The 21,524-nt window shown below is 44.8% G+C and overlaps 1 protein-coding gene across 7 annotated transcripts in view; it reads right to left on the reverse strand.

Annotated features, from left to right (window-relative positions):
- The window catches only part of ARHGEF3 (Rho guanine nucleotide exchange factor 3), a 315,821-nt gene that overhangs the window by 49,735 nt on the left and 244,562 nt on the right, over positions 1-21,524 (reverse strand). The window contains exon 1 of one of the 7 annotated variants that reach the window (XM_043441935.1): positions 20,491-20,753. The exons of the other annotated variants lie outside the window; for them this stretch is intronic. Within the exon in view, the coding sequence (XP_043297870.1) occupies positions 20,491-20,586 (96 nt within the window). The 5' untranslated portion in view covers positions 20,587-20,753. Of the gene's footprint in view, positions 1-20,490; positions 20,754-21,524 lie in introns of those variants that run through there. 7 annotated transcript variants of the gene reach the window in all.

The following is a 21,524-nucleotide window of genomic DNA, read 5'->3' on the forward strand; positions in this document are numbered from 1 at the left end:
TCCAGGTTTTGTTGTAGAGTTCAGTCACTCAGTTGTGTCTGACTCTTTGTGTGGCAACTGGCAAATCTAGGGGCCAACCCTAGACTGGCGAAGGGCATAGTATGCTCAGTCCTGCCTCTGGTGCCTGGTCAAAATGCCCCATAATACAAAGATTGACTTCAGTGGACTGAAAACAGTTTTGCAGATGTACTAGGGAATGCTGACCCGGAGCAGACAGGTGCCATCTGAGATTTTTACTTTACTTGTTAGTGAGGGTCTGTCTAGTGAGAAAGTATACTGAGGAGGGAGACATCATCTAGAACTGGACGTAAGTAGAAGAAACCTGGTAAAATGGAAAAAAAAAAAAAAAAATCCCACTACGGAATTTAAACTCTCAACTGCTATAGGCCAGAATAGAGACAGATCCAGGAGGCTGGGAAACTGGGAACAGAGCGAGATACCTTGAAACATTTAAACTTAAAGGTAGGACGCCCCATGGAGAGGCACCAACATGGCTGTCAAGATTCCATGAAGTCTGTTTGATTACTGACTGTGCTACTATTTGTTCTCATTAAGAAACCCATCGACTTGCATGAAACAGGGCTCTCAAAGCCCAGAGGAACGGGATGGGGAGGGAGGTGGGAAGGGGGTTCGGGATGGGGGACACATGTACACCCGTGGCTGGTTCATGTCAATGTATGGCAAAAACCACCACGATATTGTAAAGTAATTAGCCTCCAATTAAAATAAGCAAATTGATTTTATAAAGAAAAAAAGGAAAGAAAAGAAATCCATCAACTGGCTTCTGATCACTCAGCTCCACAACATAAAACAATCTGATAGAATTCAACTCTGATTTGTCTTAGAAATATAGAGAGAAAACAGGGGTCATTCAAGATCAGGCTGCCCATCAGAAGAGACCTCTGTTCCACTGTATTGGTTTTAATTTGTGAAGGTGCTTTCCTTTCCCTACAACTGCCTCCTGAATCCACTCTTTTCTTTCATACAATAGCCCAGTCTTCCACTAAGAAGGCTGAGGGCTCCCCTCCTTGCTGATCATCAGTTCCGCTCGTTACAGTTGTCTCGACTTTACCACTGCTTTCCTTGTGGTTTAAATTGTTTTACAGTTAATACTCAAGATTCTCACCCTTCAAAACTTCTAGGTCACCACAAATATTCTTCTGTTCTCACTTCTTATGACACCTCCTGTTGCCAAGGCCGTCCCACCCTTTCATTTTATTTTGTCATCAAATCAGCATAGAAAGAGGCAAGGAAGAATGACCCTGCAGGAGTCAGAGGGAGCATGGCCCTACCAACACTGTGAGTTTTGACTTCCAGTCTGCAGAACTGTAAGAAATAAATCTCCGTTGTTCTAAGCCTGCCTGCTTGTGATACCCTGTTACAGCAGCCAGGTGGAAGGTATTTGCTGGAAAATTTCCTCCATGGTAAAGTTACTACTATTGCCTTTGTAATTATTACACAGAATGGAAGAGATACTTTGGGACCATGTGCATCCTTTGAAGCTCAGTTCTGCGAGTGTTCACCCAGCAATATGCAAAGTGGTTTCACTCAAGTGTACAAGATGTCACCCTTGAGGGGATGTCTCCTGGCTGAACAGGGAAAACCAGAAGGTTGATCCAGGCAGAGCACCCGAGAGAGTCAGCCCTGGGGGAGTGGGCAAGGAGGGGGGCAGGCGATGTGACCAGCAGGAAGGGCACAGTGGACCACAGGGGTGTGCAGGGCACAGAGGCACCGATGAGGAGGCCTTCACAGAGCTGTCTGAGCGAGAGGGGCGGGGCTGTAGGAACGCGACAGGGAGCTTCTTCGGAGCCTGCAAGGGACTTCATCTTAATTTCTTCCAAAATAGAAAAAGACAGTAATGAAATAATGGTTTCTGACTCCAAAATTTCCATTAAAATTTTTTGTTGCTGTTGTTATGTTTTCTTTTCCCTGGCATGAAGCTAACTGACCTGGTATCATTTGTTACCAAAAGTTAAAAGGCAAATAATGAGGGCCAAATTCCAATGGAAACCTGGCTTCATTGATTAGGCCAAATGCATTTCAGAATTATTGGTTGCTAACCCACAAGGTAAGCAAAAAGTCTTCAGACAAGGAACTATAATTTTCCCTTAGAGACGATTATCCATGATTTCAACAGATGGACCACAGGCTTTGTGGACACTGACAAACCACCGGGAACAGCTCTAGGAAGAACTCCTGACACCTCCTTCCCCGCTAATTGCAAAGGTGGAGGCCACACCCTTGTGCTTATCTTGTCCAGGTGCAAATCTAGTTGCCTCACGCTGTGCATTAATGAAGATTACAATTCCCTTTTTTTTTTTTTTTGAATTTGAACATCTATTTATTTATTTTATTTATTTTTTTTTGTGACTATTTCTTTATTAATTCAAACATATATTTAAAATTCATAATAATAAGCTTCAGCCCCATATAACACCTGAAAGCTGTGAGGTAATCTTTGTTTTGAGGACATTAGAATATATAAATAAGTATTTTGGGAGGACTGGAATAGAGAACTTAATTGCTTTAATGCCTGATACTGATGTTAGTTTCTCATTTGATTGTGATAAAGTATATTTTTTTTTTCTTTTTTTTTTTTTCATAGATAGTATACATGCTGTTCTTTTGAAATATCCCACCCTCACATTCTCCCACAAAGTTCAAAAGTCTGTTCTGTATTTCTGTGTCTCTTTTTCTGTTTTGCATATAGGGTTATCGTTATCACCTTTCTAAATTCCATATATATGTGTTAGTATGCTGTAATATTCTTTATCTTTCTGGCTTACTTCACTCTGTATAATGGGCTCCAGCTTCATCCATCTCATTAGGACTGGTTCAAATGAATTCTTTTTAATGGCTGAGTAATATTCCATGGTGTATATGTACCACAGCTTCCTTATCCATTCATCTGCTGATGGGCATCTAGGTTGCTTCCATGTCCTGGCTATTATAAACAGTGCTGCGATGAACATTGGGGTGCACGTGTCTCTTTCAGATCTGGTTTCCTCAGTGTGTATGCCCAGAAGTGGGATTGCTGGGTCATATGGCAGTTCTATTTCCAGTTTTTTAAGAAATCTCCACACTGTTTTCCATAGCGGCTGTACTAGTTTGCATTCCCACCAACAGTGTAAGAGGGTTCCCTTTTCTCCACACCCTCTCCAGCATTTATTGCTTGTAGACTTTTGGATAGCAGCCATCCTGACTGGCGTGTAATGGTACCTCATTGTGGTTTTGATTTGCATTTCTCTAATAATGAGTGATGTTGAGCATCTTTTCATGTGTTTGTTAGCCATCTGTATGTCTTCTTTGGAGAAATGTCTGTTTAGTTCTTTGGCCCATTTTTTGATTGGGTCATTTATTTTTCTGGAATTGAGCTGCAGGAGTTGCTTGTATATTTTTGAGATTAATCCTTTGTCTGTTTCTTCATTTGCTATTATTTTCTCCCAATCTGAGGGCTGTCTTTTCACCTTACTTATAGTTTCCTTTGTAGTGCAAAAACTTTTAAGTTTCATTAGGTCCCATTTGTTTAGTTTTGCTTTTATTTCCAATATTTTGGGAGGTGGGTCATAGAGGATCTTGCTGTGATTTATGTCGGAGAGTGTTTTGCCTATTCCCTTTTGATGCAACGGCCCAACTCTCTCTGCATCAGATGCTACAAGGAAAGCACCCTAATTTCCTTCTTTAAAAGAAAAAAAAAAGTGGTCTTTTTCGTTGTTGTTGTTACTAGGAACTAAGCCTGCATAAATGAAATCTACAGGACACTCTCAGTTAGCTTAGTCTTACGGCCAAGTTGTAGACAGGGTGTTGCTGCATTTAGGATCTGATAATTTCTCCTGTCTTCCCTCATGGAAATGCTAAAAAGCACATGATGGAGACATCAGAAGATGGTCTGGGCAAATTCACGAACTGAACCATTGACTCTCAGGGCTGTAAAACTGAACACATTGAGGATGGGGAGATGGTCCTTATTCCCTGTATGTCAACTCAGTCAACACCTTGACTTCTGCTTGAGCCAGTCAGCACCTACAGCCTCTGGCCAAGGTCAGCCTGTGAAATGGTTTGCTTTTAGGGGAACCATGCATAAGGCAGAAGCCTGAGAGGGGGATGCTGGACTGAACTCTGACACTGCTGACATGAGCCTCTGAAAGTATGCTCAGTTCCAGCCCCAAACACAGCTCCCATCAAATGCAAGTAAAAAAATGAGAAGAGAAAGAAGTCCCAGTTTATGACAATTTATGTGGTCATCCTGGCTTCATTTCCTCCAGGCTTCCCCTGCTTCCTTCAAGTTCAAAACACACACTGGCAAAAACACTATCACTCTTGAATGTTCGTATAAACTTAATGGCAGAATGAAAGAAAGGAGAGTGTGCGGCGAGTTAGATGGATTTCATCCAGAGTACCTTGCAGGAACAATTAATTTTACTGCAGACTCTGAGAGGGTTAATGTTCCTGGCACACCACTTCATTTCTGAGAGAAGACCTCAAGCAAGTTATCTGTATCCCTCCCATTATCGTTGAATGTTTGCCCCCACACTGGAAAAGCAGCCTGTTCTTCTCTGCAATGGGGCTATTAATTTTTTTCTAAATGATGGTCTATGGGATAAAGAAAAAGAAAACCAAAACAACATCTTGGAAAATAATTTAGTAAAATACGGACTCTCCAAGAGCTGAGGCGGGCAGCAGCCTAGGTTACGAACAAAGTCTCTTAGCAGTGCCAGTAAAATAAAACAGAACCACTGTTTCAGACACCCTATTTTTGGCTAAGGTTTCACTCCTCAATTACTTTCAAAGTTATTCGTTTCAGTCAACATTATAAGGGTAAGTCAACATTTGTCCTGGCAGCAAGCCCAATTTTGTTATTTTATTAGTCTGCTACTAGTTAAATTGGCCCATGATTAAACACATCTAATAAATAGCCCCAGAAGATTAGAGTTTAGCAGAAAACCACATTCAAGTTCTCTTACACAGGATGTTACTATTATTTAACCTTGGGCAGAAGGAGACATGCACACCTTCACCTCGATAGGTTTTTTAAGCAAACGCCAGCCCACTGCCTGAAACTCATTTTGGTCATGCCCAGACATGGCACTGCAGACCTTCAGAGAAAGAGGAAGCTAAATATTTAGCTCTGTCTGTGGTCCCTGGCTCAACATATGCCTTCTGATCATCAAGCAAAGCCCTGACTCTGTCAAGGAGAAAGGGCCAGATGTTTAGAGCTGAAGCACTTTACGAGTCTGACCTGGAACAGCCTGAGAGCTGCCGGCAGACTTGAGCCTCTGTGGCCCTTACGGGGAAGCAAACCTTAGGCACAGATGTTTTCTCTTGATTGGCGTCAGGTTATGTCTTTTTGCCAAGCAGGCCGCAGAAGAAGTGTTCCCACACGTCTGGAAAATGGGGTCAGAGTCTCACATTACTGGTAGATGCCAACAAGTCCCCCGGAGGTGACATGGTGACCTAATTACAGCCACAGGCCTGGAGGAAGGGCTCTGTGGTTCTGGGGTTTAAGTCAGTTGTTTCCTACTGACTTCTCGGAAGCCGTGGGGTGGGATATAAACTCTGTATTTGTTTATCTCTGTAAAAGGGATCCCCTGGCTTCCCCTTGGGCTGGGTTGAAGGTGTAGGGGGAGAAGAATGCACCGGGGATGCCAGCTCCGCTTCAGGGTTTGGAAACGGGTGTGTACAGACCTCAAGGGCACTTTAAGGACACTGGCTGAGGCTTCCTCCGTGTTTGAAGAATGAGCAGAAAGCCTCTGCTGCAAGTGACAAAGTTCTTATCACTCTGACGCCCTAAATGATTCTTTGCAAAGGTTCCAAGGATGAAATATGAACCAACCTTTCTGGTCAGAGGACAGTGCCCTGTCAACTCCATACCTTCTGACTTCAGGCCAACAGTGTCACTTCCACAGGCTAGGTCTCACGCCCTGTGAAGTGGGGGGGACCCTCCTACAACCCACAAGGCTGTGCTCTCACTCATTCCCTGTAGCACTGGCCTCTTCCTGCCCAGGGACAGAGCTGCCACTCCAGCTCACTGCCACAGTCTCACCAGTGACATGCCCTGCTCTCTGAGGGACTCGGGCTGCTACGAGACCACATTTTGAGTCCACATTCTTGCCTTCCCTTTCCTCCGGCAGTTTCATCATCTGCTTAGTCCAGCCCTGACTGGACACAGCAAAACTGGGAGTGGTTTGGCAAGATCCAAGGCTACATCCAAGTAGGAAAAAAAACATCAGCCGTGGAATCCCAAGATAAGAGCCTGAGGGGCTGAAGGGCATCCAAGTAGGGTGGGTCGTGAAGTCTACAAGGAACTCTGCCCAGCCTACCCCTCCCCAGCCCACACTGCTGAACTGTGGGCTAGAACAGCTGGTTTCCAATCTTGCCTGATCCCAGTACTATCTGGGATGAGGCAATGATAGGAATTCCGGGTGTTCAAGCCATGTCGGAGGTGCGAGGTAGAACTCCCAAAAACAACATGCTTCTTTTGGCTTCCAGAAAGCACCAGGCACAGATCCACTGACCTGTTGTCTCTCTCTCTCATCCTCCTGTCATCCCTTGAATCTCAGCATTATCTTAGCTTCCCAGAAGAGGAAAAAGAAGCACAGAGATGGAAAAGGATGCACAGATCGCAATCTCAGTGTCCCAAAGGAAGCACAGCGTGTTCCAGCCGAATCTGAGATGAGCAAACACGTCACAGGCAAGCAACGCTGACAGCCGAGTCTGCCATCTGACTGAAGACGAGGTTGGGGTGAGGGATCCCAGATTCAGCTGCTAGATGAAACCTAAAAGGAACATCCAACCAAGGGCCCTGGGTCTGCAGGAAAAGAACGTGGACCCCCTCCTCTCTCTGCCTGGTCAGTTTCTGTTCTGGATGGGAAGCGATTGGGAGCAGTTTGCAAGCCTCACAGAGGTGTGACTTCCAGAGAGAAACATAAGATGCAGTTACTGAGCTCCCTGGTAACCCTCCGCTGTCCCTCCGAGCATAATTTATCCCTTCAAACCGTTTGGCCGGTGCGCATCCTAGGCGGCACATGCCTCCACTTGGAACCGGGGAACACGGCACTTGGGTGTTACAGAACAGGCCGCTCTCGACTGAGAGCACTGAAACCCGATCCTTCAAAGTGGACGCCACACAGACACCAGGGAGTGGCTGAATTGGGAAAATCGTTTTTTTCTTAAAATTGAAAACTTTCCTGCTTTGGCTTTCAGCTGACATCTTACCACCCACCAAGCAATGGTTTATAGGAAAATAAGGTCCAGGAAACTGTGAGGTAGGTAAGCTATAATGGATTTGTACAGCCTCGCCATTGCTCCCACAGTCCCCAAGTGGGCAGATGAATAGCTTCACAATGTTATTCCTTAGGAGGTGTATGTGTGTGTGTGTGTTGGTGCACACATGCAGAACACAAGACTGAACTTTGCTTGAGAGCTTTCCTTCTGTGACACGTTTTTAATGACAGGAATGAAATCATGCCCACTAACAATGTATTTTTCCAAAGGCTCATAACAAACCCTGGCTCCCACTGCTGCACACTTGCAACCTTGAAACACAGTGATTATGTGTTATTTCTAACTCTCAGCAATTAATATGCAACCAGATGTATCATTATCTACAGTCTATTAAAATTCAGAAGACTGTGCATTTGAAAAAGCCTGCATCACACTGACAAAAGAGGCAGAAACCTCAGAGCCCCAGCCGTGTTCCCCAGTCACACAGGGTTCATTTCAATTACAAAGACACAAGAGGGCAAATGAATAAAAAAGGGCAGCTGACTTAAAAGAAGTAAATACAAATCTGTGATTTGGTTGTTTCGTTTTGCCACTGGAGATTCAGTGGTAAGGGGTGCCAGTAAAAGTTTCCAGGAAAGACAAGGGCAGTTTTGTGGTAAAAGAGAAATGTTCTTTATTCCTGAAGTCAAGTGCTCCTGTGGCAGAAAGGGGCAAAGTTCCCATGAGCTTGCCAGGACTGGCCAGCTCTAGAGGGAAGGGCTCCTCCGGGAGGCTGGTGAGGGTCTAACCTGACAGATTCCCCCCAGTTCCCAAGCACCCCCAGGGATGAGGGGAAGGCCCATTCACCAGAAGGTGCTCCCTCCTTCTGCTCCATCACTTAGGGGTCAGGCTCTGGACCACTCCAGAATTTACAAAGCAGGTCTGTGCAGAAGGGTGGCAACGGGCTGCCCCGGCCCAGTAAAGGCCCCAGAATTGTGGCTACATAAACTACATGCTGCCAGGGCCCCGACCGACCTATTGAGTTAGTTCAGTCACTCTTTGTGAGCTTCTAGCAAATTTCTAGAAACAGGGAAGTAGGTCGTTCCACCCCGACCCAGATGTAATTCTCTTCTGATTTTGTCAAGAGGAGAAGGAGAGGAAGAGGGTGGGAGGATTGCAAAATGGGTAAAGGGGGTCAGCTCTATGGTGATGGATGTAGATGAAACTTGTTGGCAACTATGCAGAAGTCAAAGAGTATACACAGAAGTCAAAATATAATGTTGCACACGTGAAACTTAGATAATGTTGTAAACCAATGTAACCTCAATTTAAAAACAAAAAGATACCTCAGGATTAAAATAATAGACAACAATAAAATTTAAAAAGAAGAAGAGAAGGAAGCACTGTGCAGCCAGTGGGAGACCCCTGGATGGGGAGGAAGAGGGACCGAGACCCCCGGGGTCTCCTGCCGCTAGGTGCCAGCACACAGTCACTCATCTATTCCACACAGCAATCCCATCACCCCATTTTACAGAAGAGGAAGCAGGTGTTCAGAGAAGCGAGGTGACTTGCTCCAAGTCATACCCAGTCGTTATTGGCAGAGCTGAAATTCAAGTTCAGCTCTTGACTTGAAAAGCTTTCCCGGCAACCCCCCGCTCCGGCTTCACAGGATATGCAAATTCCTCTGACAATAACAACTACATTAATAGTAATAAATGGTTTCCCAGGTGGCTCAGTGGTAAGCCTGGCAATGGAGGAGACATGGGTTTGATCCCTGGGTTGGGAAGATCCCCTGGAGAAAGAAATGGCAACCTACTCCATTATTCTTCCCTGGGAAATCCCATGATGAGAGGAGCCTGGTGGGCTACTGTTCACGGGGTCCCAAAGAGCTGGACGCATCTGAGCACCCTGCAACAGCAACGATGCTACTGATGGCGATTTTGAGCCAGGCTTTGTCAAAGTATGTTCCATGCATGATTCCCTTGATTTCACTTAGGTTAGTACTACTAATATACCCATTTCACAAAGCAGGCAACTGAAGCTCAGAGGGGTTAACAACTCTGCCTGAGGTCACAGATCTGGTAGTGACTGATGGAGCCAGGACCGAGCCCAAGGCTCCAACCCTGCAAGGCTTGGTTCTAAACCACAGCACTGCTGTTTCCGAAGCCAAGAGTCAGGAGCCCAGAAGAAATCAAAGACTGTAGAGGCAGAAGGGACTGAGGGAAGGGGTGAAAAAGTAGGAACTGTTGGTTCGACATCCAAGTCCTGAAATTCAGGAATCAGCACGCCTTTTGTGTGCTTCCCCCACATCTTAAGAGTGCCTGGCCAGGCACACGGGCACCAAGCTGGTGTTCAGGGCAGGCCAGGGGATTGGTGGGTTAACCTCCAGCACCAGGGGGCTCATCGGATGACCCCTCCCAGTGCTGCCTCCCCTCCCTATTTGCCAAACTCCCCACTGAGGCTGCCACTTCCCCAACCAGTTTTCCACGGATTGACAATCACTGCCAGTACTTTAGGGTTGTGAATGACCTCATCAAACTCAAGGAAAAATTCCTTGAGGGTCAAAGCATGCCCTTCTTTTCTTTAAACCCAGAAAGAAGAAAAAAAGAAAAAACTAGCTAGAGTCTGGTCTTAACAAATATTTACTGACAATCAAACAGCACTGGGAGTCATTTTTAGTTGTCCAACTCTTCGCCAACTTCTAACAAACGACCTCTTTATAATTAAAGTGTGCTGCTAATGAATACGACAAGAAGAACTCCCAGAGCAACCTAATCCTCCTCACCTTCCCTGGGTCTGTGTCTGTGGTCCAAAGGTGGGTGAGGTTCCCAGATGAAATGTGTCAGGTGGGCGGTGGCCTTGAGGACAACGACACACTCCTCATCTCCCGTGAGCAGGGTCCCTCTCTATCTAGAGCTCATACCCCACCCTCTGTGGCAGAGTTGTTATTGGAACACTAGAAAACCACACTAAATTTTTTCATCCTACCTGGCAGGGATAAATGTGAAACTTGCCAGTGTGCTTGGAACATCTTGTTTTTTCAAAAATAACGCCCAGTGCCAACTTGGATCCCTGGGAAACTGGGTGGATGTTTCTTAAAAGGAAGAAGTGACCTCCTAGTACATCACTTGATAGGGATGTTCATCCACAGCTTCTACTCAGCTTATGCTCGGGGGAAATAGATGCTGTTGTGGCTAATGGTCTGTGCAGCACTTGCTCTGTGGACGCCCCCAGCATGCCCCATTTCATCTTTACAACTCCCTTGGAAGTTCTCATTTTACAGATGAGGAAACCGAGGCTTGGAGGATGAGTCATTGGTGCAGGGTCTATTGCTCATAAGCGGCCAAGTTTGGGATTCAAGTGCAGCTCAGTCTGACCCTCAAATCCAAATTTCTAACCATGATAGTCGATGGCTGCCCCAAATTAAAATGTGATCTTACTCCATCCCTTCCTTCAGGGTGAAGGGGAAAAGGAAGAAGAAGGGATGATTTTGGTTGGAACTTTGGAACTTTTACTCGAAGTATTGAAAAGAAACAAAAAAGGCTTTTGTTCTTAGAATAGAAATCCAATTTTATTTTTTTTAATTGGCTAGCAACTAGTTCATAATAATAATTTTCTATGTCACATTCTAAGCCAGCTTTGATCTATTTAAACATCTTAATACCTGAAATCCGGATTCCATGCTCAAAGCCCAAGTTTCTAGTCTGTAAGTCACTATACCCAAACTTGGAAATTTTTGTGGCAGAGGGCTAGTCCTAGAAAGGTCTTGGAACTCGACAATGCACTGTTTCACACCCTTGGTTTCATCACGGCAATTTTCTGCCCTATGTACATGTCCCCTGAGCTATTACATAATGTTTCCTTACTCACTTTTTTCTTTTATTTAAGTAAATGTATTGTAAAAACAACTCTATCATTGTCTTAAACAGAAAATCACTATCAGCTGCCATAAATAGGAACTACTTTTTAAAAAAGTGAACCCCCATTGTTAAATTTTTGTTAGAGATGCTTGCCTGCCTCAGGCCTGTGCTTTGTTAAAAAGGGAAATTAGCAAGTGCCAGAGAGGCATTAAAGACACTAACTCCAAAGGAACCTTTCTCTTCGACATAATGAGAAAGATCAGAAGGGAACTGGAAAGGGAAAGTGATTCAAAACTGTTTTGTCTCTTGTCTCTGGGTCACCTAGTCCCATATCATTTGAGCTACCACAAATGTTATGAAACCCATCTTCTGGGAAATAATGGTCTAACCCAGTCTACTCATTCAGCAACAAAGATGCTGAGGTTCCAAGAAGTTGAGCCTGCTAGCACCCTGTCCCCAGCTAGTAGTGAAACTCTTCTAAGAACCAACTTAGAAATAGTTGCGGCTAAAGAAATTCAGGTGAGCACTTAAGAGTCCTACAAAGCAAAGGTTTCTTGATACTGAGCCAGAACAATGCTCACTCTTCTAAACTGTTACAGCCTGGGCACAAAACATTCGGAGACTGCCAAGAGAAAACCAGCTATCTTTTCTGAGACTGTCTCCTTCAAAGCTCTCTGAAAAGGCTCCATCAAACAGCTGAGGCGGAAGGCTAGGACTCTTCACTATGCGTCTGTGGTTGACACGTCATCTACCATCATTTTTTCGCCTTCAGTCTGTTTCCTTCTTCACAGTGGTTTCTTCACAGTGGTCTTCTGTAAGACCACACCCAGAAGCACCAGGCAGTCACCTACCAGCAAGGAGGATGGCTGCCGAGGTGTGAGAAAACGAACCAAGGCGGCTAAAACCCAACAGGATGCAGATGGGTCACCCCCACCCCACTTCTGTGAAGTCAAAAATAAGAACACTCGTCTTCACCAATGACCTTTAATTATCGTCTCTGTATTTGCTGGGGGTCGTTCTTGACAAGCTTACGTCACTCGGGGATTATGAAACATTAGCACTGCAATATAAGATAACATGCTTGAGGAGGGAGCTTGCACTGGCCTTGTGTCAGGGCCAGAAAGCACAGAGGGAAACTTTATCACTCAGTCCCTCTGGCCATCGGGTCCGATTCCATCTCTCTCTACCCACTGGCCTGTTTCCTTTTCCCCTCTGCAGCTTCTTCCTCTAGCAAGACTCCAAAGTTTCAAATTTGACAATGTACGGCAACTGGTAAACATTTAACTTTTTTTTTTCCAAGGTCCTGACACAGGCTCTCAGATTTATGTAATTCAATCAGGTTGCCAGGTCCAGTGGTATCTATGGAAACAGTACTCTTGGGGAAATACTCTATTTGTTATTACCATTTAATTATCACTTCTGATGCAAATTACATCTGCAGAGCTCAGAAAGACATCATTTTAAAGGATGTCATCTACATGCAGAGAAGTTTGTGTCTCTTCTTTGTGGGCTTCCTGTTTATTCTACCAGGGATCTCACATTGCCTTCCCAGGTCGCTCAGATGGTAAACAATCTGCCTGCAATGCAGGAGACCCGGTTTGATCCCTGGGCTGGAAAGAGTCCCTGGAGAAGAGAATGGCTACCCATTCCAGTATTTTGTCTGGAGAATCCCCATGGACAGAGGAGCCTGGTGGGCTATAGTCCGTGGGGTTGCAAAGAGTCAGGCATGACTGACTGATTACGCACAAGACCTTGCACTTGGATCTGTAGGAGGAGTTGGGGCCAAGGAAGGGCCCGCCCCCAAGTCGACCGGCCCCCAGGTGAGGTACGCAGTGTTAAATTTAATGTGGTTCACTTTGAACATGCCTAAAACAGTGCTGCTTACAACCAGCCTCACTCAGGCTTAAGCCAACATTCTGGTGTGCCAAGAGGTTAAGGCGAGTCAAGGAGGGACCAGCATTTTAGCCTTGCCTCCTGATCTCTCTGAATCTCTGTTTCCAAGACAGGCCGTGCCTCGTGCAGGTCCAAAGCTGGTGCAGGATTCAAAAGAGAGAGTGCACATGAAAACAATAGACTGTTATCAGAACACAAGGCAGCACTGCTTTAGTGATCACAATGAGACAGGAAGGGGGAGGCTCTGATTGAAAGGTCCCTTCCCCGACCTGTCTACATGCCATGTGCATACATATATAGTTACGTTGGTTACATCATCTATATAATTATGCTCAACTTTCCGCCTCTTCATTTTTCTCAGGAACACTAGGGTATTTCTGTTTGCTAGTGTGGAATGGCTCAAATGATGTCACTGATCCCTGGCCCAGAGGCCATGGCACATGGAGCCATCTCCTTCTCAAAGGTCAGAGAGGTTGCTGGCTCTTCCGGCTGTTCTAAGTAAGCAGGAAAGGATGCTCGCCTGGAACCAGATGATCAGACTTAAAGCTTTCAGCTCTGCCAGTCCTGGCTGTGTGATCCTGGGGAAATCATTGAATCTCTCTGACTCCTGGTGTATTCTTATCTTTAAAATGAGGGTTATTATACTCAGGTGAGGGAGAGAATATAAAAGTATTTTGAAATCTATAGAATGCATAAACATAACACATGAACATTATTGCATATAATGTCACTATGAACAACTCTGGGCACATAGCTTTATTCCCACAAGAGTTAGAATACTGGGTGCAAAGATTAGAAGCATTTTTGTCTTTTAATATGCACAGAAAAGTCTTCTCACTGCACACAGAAGTATTTTATTTCTCTGCAGCATCCCCAGCTTTGGGTTTTATCATGTCTTTAAAGTACTTGTGACATCAATTAGGTATGAAATAGTATCTTAAAATTATTTGCCTTTTCATTTCTACAATGTCTATTGGAGTGAACTTTTAAAATAATGTTACTTTTGTAATGTGAACTGCCTATATTATCTTCTTGCCCATTTGTCAATGGACATCTTGGAGTGTTCTTTTATATCTCTATAAATTATGTAGATGACAAAGATTAATCTTTTTTCTTTTCTGTCATTTCTATTTCAAAAGTCTTTTTTAATGTATCAGTCTACTCCCCTTGTCTAAAAAGTGCATTAAACATAAAAACAATCTTGTTTGTTGATATAGCATCATACAGTGTCTTTAGGCTGGTCAATACTCAAGAGGTCACTGATGATGTCCAATGGGAACAAGCAAGGAAGAGAAAGAGTTTGGGTGTTGTGTCCCATTTGGAAAAGTTAGAGGAACCAGGATGTCTAGCCAGGAGAAGACAGGCACCTGGGGGAAGAGTGTGGTGTGGGTGTGTGTGTGTGTGAGTGTGAGCACACATTTGTGGAACAGGAGTAGACAGTAGGGAGAGAGAAAATACTGAGAGAGATAAAGTGCCATTTTATAATATTCAGCTTGAGAAAGGAATGTTACAATTAAGAAAAGATTTTCTCATGATCCACAATGAACAAAGATGCAATGTATAGACCTGGAAGGTTCCTGGAAGTGTTTGAACCGAGACTGAAAGGATCCCGCAATGGACGAGAACTGGGCTCCATGTTCTCAATAGGCCTTTCCCAAAAACTCAGGTTCTCTAATTCAATGACCCCGGGTCATTTCCTAGAGGCTGGTTTTGTTTATTTGTTTCATAAATCCCCGGAAAAAAGCCTGTTTTGCTACTCCTTTCCTCCTCATCTTAAGAGCCAGAAAAAGAAGATTTAAAAAAGTGAACTTACCGTTAAGGTTTCTGGTTTAGCTCCCATTAATTGACTAAGAATCAGCTGCCTTCTTGCAAAAGGACACAATGACCCAAACAGAGAAGGACCAGGCACAAGTGTTTCTAGACTTTAAAAGATCCGTTCCTTTTCTAGCCAAAGGTTTGGAGGCCTTTCTTGACTAATAGCCTCTTCTTAGCTAATAACCACTGTCAAGTCATAAAAAATTGAAGGCATTAGAAACCACTGGCCTTTACTCCTAATAGTCCATGAGCCAACACAACAATAATAAATGGCCGTGCAATCACAGCAATTTCCTCATTTTGTGTGAGACCTGTACCCATTACCGGAGCTGACAAATTATGGAAGGCAACTGTGTGCACACACCACAAATGAAGGAGCCCTTCCAAATACACACACACCATTAGTAACAATTACATGTACATAGGACTTTGCAAAATTCGCCCGTGATCAATAATTTATTTTCGGCTGTTACAAAAATAGTGGCACTGGTCCAGGATTTTACAAGCAATCACAAAGTATCTTAAGGAAATGACACAATTTGCAAATATCCAGATGGTGGTCAGAAGCTTCCAAGTTACTAGTTTATGTGGAAGGCTGGTGGTTAATGCAGATAAGCAAAATGACTAACTGCAGAACTAACAGTGTCACCTCCACAGTGCTGAGCATGCAGAATTCTGCCAAAGACTAGCTCTTTGGTCTTGAGAAACACAAAACGGAAGTTACCAGAGCCCTCCCAAGTAAAGGTTTGCAAAACTCGCTCCTGTGGGTCGTGGCCACTCTATGAAGTGGCTGCCAGGCGCACTCACTAATGGTGGGGTCTCCCTTCCAGGCACTCAGAGAAAAAAATGGGCCTTTGACCATGAGGCAATTTGCTCTGGCAGGCATGCTCACCCTTCATGTGTTATGTGGTGAGGAGACTGGCGATTTAGTCATTTAGAGGCAACATGATGTGGTTGGGAAAGTACAGACTTTGGGGTCAGACTGGGGTGTGAACACTGGCTCCTCCATCTACCGGCTCAGCCATCCTGGAAGGGTCACTACCCAACTCTGGGCCTCAGTTTCTTCTAAAAAAAAGGGGGGGGGCAGTTACACCAACCTCATAGGATCACTGTAAGGATGCTTATGCTTCGAGAACTTACAGTCAGACCCCTGTTGCACGATATGCAAAAAACTGCATTTGGAGAATGAGGACGGTGATCATGTTTCTTAAAATTGTTTTAGGAAATTTTCTTGATGCTGCTGCTGTTTATGGAGCACTTACCATGTGCTTAGCACTGTAATGAATCATCTCATTACGGTAGTGCCATCATCATGCCCATTTTATTTTTTTATTTTTATTTTTTTTCATCATGCCCATTTTACAGCTGTGGAAACTGGGGCTGAGAAAAGCACAGGAGACTGTCCAAGGCCACATCACTAGCAGGTGGTGGAGATGGCACTGGGACCTGGACAGTCTTATTCCAGAGCTGATGCCCTGAACAGCCTCAAATGTACATGTCAACGTATTTTTTCTCTAACAAACCTACTCCTAGTTCACATGCATCCTAGAAGACCAGGACCCCCAAGATACTGATCCCCAAGAGAACCAAGGCCAATGACCATACTCAGCTCCTGCCAGCAAGTGAGAGACCTTCACTGTCCATGAGGCTCCCGTCCAGAACCATCTGAGGTCGCATGATTCATGGAGTCTAATTAATCACCTGATTGAAATCAAGATTCCAACTGCAATAACTCCTTGGAGCTATTTCCATGTAGTTGGCTGTATAAACGGTCAGCTCAACACTGTATGATACAAATTCCAAGAAATGCATAAATCACGAGAAGCCAGCTCACCTCCTTGGCTCTCCAGCTGGCATGTCAGGAACACAGCTCCAGATGCATATATTTCAAATACACTTGTGGATTGACCGGGGGCATAAATTACGGTGGGGCAGAGAGTTCACCTTGCCCTTTAAAACGGAAACTTGAAAGGCACCTCCTCAGTTAATAGAGTGCTCAAGATTATGTACTCAGAAGAATATGTTTTAAAGCACTTTACACGGCTTTTGTTTTGCATCGCCCCTTTTTCTTCACCGAGGTAAACATCCTTAGATGTCACAGGAGGCACTGGTATTAAACCCTAGACCGAATCCATCAGGAAACCTGGCACTGGGTCTCGGCTTCACTGCTGCTTTGCTCAGTGGCTCTCTGCAAGTCACTTCCCCTCAGTGTCTTTATGCATAAAGTGAGCAGAATAATGCTTGTTTTATGTTCCTCTTACAACATGGTTAGGTTCTCAAATGAGACATTAAATGTGGTACTTAGAAAAAGAATAGAATTCCATCATTTCTGGGTCATTCCAAGGTTCCATATAAAGCTACTGGCTGAGTCAAAGTTAGAACAAAGGGACAAGTCAGGGACATATACAAGAGAGACAAAAGCAATGACTACAAACATCACTAACTAAATCTGACCTAAACTAGATCGACATCTGAGACAATGAATCTGAAAACCAAAAGTAAGTTGTCCATCATATTGTCAGATATATTCTTAGAAAGAAAATAACAGAATTACCACTTTGTATTTTCATTAAATGGACTCCAAAACACCTAAAACCTTCTCACCAGGCTCCAGCGTCCTTAGCCAACATATACATGCATTTGAGCCTTCTTTCTTTAAAAGCAAACCTTCCCATGGGGAAACAGTGACTTCTGACTTGGGATCGGTGTAATTCATTAGGACTAACAACTTTTCTTTGAGTGACTTAATCAGGTATTCAGAGCACTTAATAATGCCTAGAAAAATCAGTTCCTCCTGGCATGAGAAATAAGTACCCATTAAATATATATATATAAAAAAAGATCAATGGAACAAAGTTGCATCGATGAGTCAGAAGAAATAAGCTTAATGATGCTCACGTGATACTATGTTTCTCCGTGAAAGTCTAGTGCTACTGGACTAAGATGAACTAAGCTCCTTAGATTTCATGGCTAATGATTACAGTTGGAAGGATCAAGCTGGTTGTCGTATTAAAATTAAACATCTGCAACCAAACTCATATACCCATGTCATAAGAAATACTAGATTAAGGAGCCACATTGTATTAATAGCATAATCCATGTAGAATAATTTTAATATTTAAAATAAATAATTTAAAGAAGATAAATATTTAAACTATATCATTTTTGTCTATCACTGAAAACTATCATTGAAATTTAAAAATGTACAAAGCATTTAATCCCGAGTAGAAATTTTGTTAAGATGTGTTTTCAAGAGAATGTCTGTGTCGCACATTTTTACTCAAGTGCATGGTATCAAATGCACATTAGTGACACCCATCCCTTCCCCATGAGCCTTGCCCAGCACACTTGCCCAAGAATAGGAACAAATGCTAGAAGGCACTTGCCCACTGTGTGCCCACTGTCCTCTTCACCACAAATTCGGAAGGAATAGTCATTATGTGCTAAAGGGCACAGATGCTTTGCTTCAGCTACCCCTGAAAGTTAAAAAGGACTTTGGATTGGCCAATCCTTCTTTTCAGCATAAGCACCTTCTTTCCACAAAGAAAATGATCCTGAAAAACTACCTGTATTGGAACTGACAGTCCATACCTAGCTTAGAAACAAGGATATAATCATGTTTTTCAAAAGGCCAACTAGCGGATGCTGTTTTTTAAACACAAATGCTGACGACCCCTGCTGGCAGCAAATATATTTTAATTAACTGCCTATGGAGAAGTGAGGCCTGCAAAGGAGGGCTGTCTTCTGAGCTGACATTGAAACAGAAAACAAGCCCCCACATCGCTTAGGTTTCTTTTTCTAACTCTGCCTATTGCCATTATCAGGAAGCGAAATGCCAGATGAATGAAGCTAGGGGATGTACTGGATTTGCCTCCCTGGACTCGAGGAGTATACCGTATATGAGATACTTCTACTCTGATTTAACCACTAGGGGGAAAATCCTAAATAGTGATACCTGAAAAACAGTACCAACTATTTAAAAAACTGTTCCTCTCCCACCCTTATTCCTACACCAGAACATCCCCATAAAAGGAAATTAAGTCACATTTCATAATCTGGATCCAGCCACTGTGAAGAAAATTAGTATTTGACTTCTAGTGATACATATCTCATATCACATTTGTTAGATACAGATTTTTTTTTAATAAACAAGAAAAGAATAAGAAAAAATGAAGCATATGGGTTTTATACCTACACCTTTAGTCAAACTGCACAAAAATATAGGACTAAGTGATAGCAGGAAGGGACCAGAGTCTAGAGCTATCCTCATTCTTTTCTTTGACTCAATTCATTAATTAAACTCAGTTATGCTTTGCTTCCTTCCAAAAGGAATTTGAGCAGACAATAGCTTCACTGCTCCTACATTCATTAAATTGTGAAGTTCCCACTGAAAAGATCATATATCCATTCCAAGCCTGAACAACCTGAATTCTGTGCAGTTGCTGTCCTGTCAAAACTTCAGTAAGAGCCCAAACACCACTAAGACCATCACACTTCCACAGCTGCTGGGAACAAAAGCCCTTTGTGAAAATATACAAGTGAACTGAGGTGTGGGACAGGGGTGAGAAGTTAGTCTCTACTCAACTTATAGAAAGCTGATTACAACCTGAAACTGTTTAGAGTTGTGTCAGTGTGGAGCAGCTCTTGTTAGAGGCAATGAATCTTTGATGCTGTTCTCCCAAATATGCATAATTCAGTGAACCAACTGCTCACAGCTAAGCAGACCCAAGGGTGGCAGGTGGGTGGACCCCCAAAAGCACTGTGACAAGGCCGGAAGCACCCCTTCCCCCAGACTTTCCCCCTCATGGTGGGGGCAGAGTGGAGATCTCGCAGAAACACATCAGCGGAAATGATGATCTGGGTTCTGTGGATCCTACCACAGCTTAGTCACAGCAAAAGTGCAGTCTAATGAAAGCAACTGTATTCCCCAAGACCCTCAAAAAAAGAAAGAGACACTTTCTCCTCCACCTGAATCCAATCTTTAAGGCCAGTGAGCTCTTTGCCCGAGATGAAACTCACAGGAGGAAAAGGCAGACTAAACACCAGCCAGGAGGACTCCCTCACCTCACCCTCCCAGTATAGGAAAGTTACCAGAAGGGGAAATGCTTCCAGTCTTCCAAGACAGCTTCCCACTGCCCCAGGGAGTTTAATTCATTTTCAGAATTCACATGCGACACATTCAGATTACTCATTTAGCTCCCAGACCCCCAACTGAATGATTCCCACTGGCCACAGGAACAAGCAGAGGTGCCGTGTCCTGTCTTTGCTGCCAAACAGCTGCAAGTCCAAGCCCGACAGGTGAGAGGTCCCGAGGGGTCCTCAAGAATGTTCCCCTGCCCTCCCCCAAACCTCCTGCAAGAGGAAACCTGTGCTTTTAAAGGGTAGCTCTTCCCTGACGACCGAGCCCATTGATGCAGTATGAGAAAGTCCCTCTGTGGAGTGGATCCACAGTCTGTGAGCTCTGCAGGATGCGAGAGAGAGACAGGGTCAAAGAGATGGGGACAGAGGAGGTGGCGTTCTTTTGATCCACAGAGAGGGAGTGGAAGGGAGGCAATGAGAGAGAGACAAGAGTTAGAGATGAAGACAGGGAGACAAGAGTGTATGAGAGATGGAGAGAGAGAGAGGAAGAGGAACGCAGAGGGAGAGGTGGGAAACAGTGCCACAGAGAGGGACTGGAAAGAGTAAGAGATGCACAGAGAGGTCCAGGTGGAGGCCCTACCTCGGCGTCCTTGGCTGGACTGCTGGCCGGGGGTACCTCCAGGCTACAGTTCGCTCTCTTGACCGTGAGGTAGAAGGGATAATCCTTGGCTACCATGGCGGCTGCCGGCCCTGCCCGTTGGGATGTCACCGCTGATCCAATAAGACCACAAAACTCCCAGGCGAAAGGGGGTCCCAGCTCCACGGTGCCGGCGGCGGCGGCGGCGGCAGCAGCAGCGGCTACACGGAGACTGACAGCCGGCTTCTTTAGCCTAGCTCCAACAGACTCGGGCGCACAGGCGGGAAGGGGGCGGAGCCTAGACAGAGCCCGCCCGTCTTGGGCGGGGAGTGGGCGGGGCCCCGCCAGGGGCGCTCAGGTGCCGCCCCGCGGAAGCCCTCTCCCGAGCAGCTAGGGTATCCGGCCGCTGGACCCTTCCTCCCACAGGCCCCGGACTCGGGGCTGCGCAGCCTAAGTGGCAGGTCCACTCGGGCTCCTTGGCCCTCGCGGGGTGGAAGAGGCAGCGGACAGAATGGAGGCTGACGCGAAGCCGGGAGGAGGCAAGCGGCCTTGGGGGAAGTAAGCTCTTTGAAAAGCCCATATTAAGAAGAAGCGGTATTCTGCCTCGCCTTACTCATAGCCAGTCTCTCCATATACATATATATGGAGTGTGTGTGTGTGTGTGTGTGTGTGTGTGTGTGTGTGTGTGTGTGTGTGTGTGTGTGTGTGTGTGTGTGTGTGTGTGTGTGTGTGTGTGTGTGTGTGTGTACTTGTCATTGGAGTATAAGCTACAAAGAGTAAAATGCTCCCATTTTACTGTACCATTAATTGAGTCTTAATAAATGTAAACACTAGAATAACCACCTCCATGATGGGGACACAAAACCTTTCCACCACTTCCAAAAAGTATCCTAGAGCCCTATCCTCTGCACCCACTTTTAAGTGTGAAGAGGCTGGTAAGAGGCCGCCTGCCACTCAGAAGAGGAATCTGATGGGGTGTGTCCAGACAAAGCTGTCCAGTGATGAGCTGACACTACTGGAGTGGGTTGCCATTTCCT

This window comes from Cervus canadensis, chromosome 22, assembly GCF_019320065.1.
Source record: "Cervus canadensis isolate Bull #8, Minnesota chromosome 22, ASM1932006v1, whole genome shotgun sequence".
Taxonomy (NCBI): Eukaryota; Metazoa; Chordata; class Mammalia; order Artiodactyla; family Cervidae; genus Cervus; species Cervus canadensis.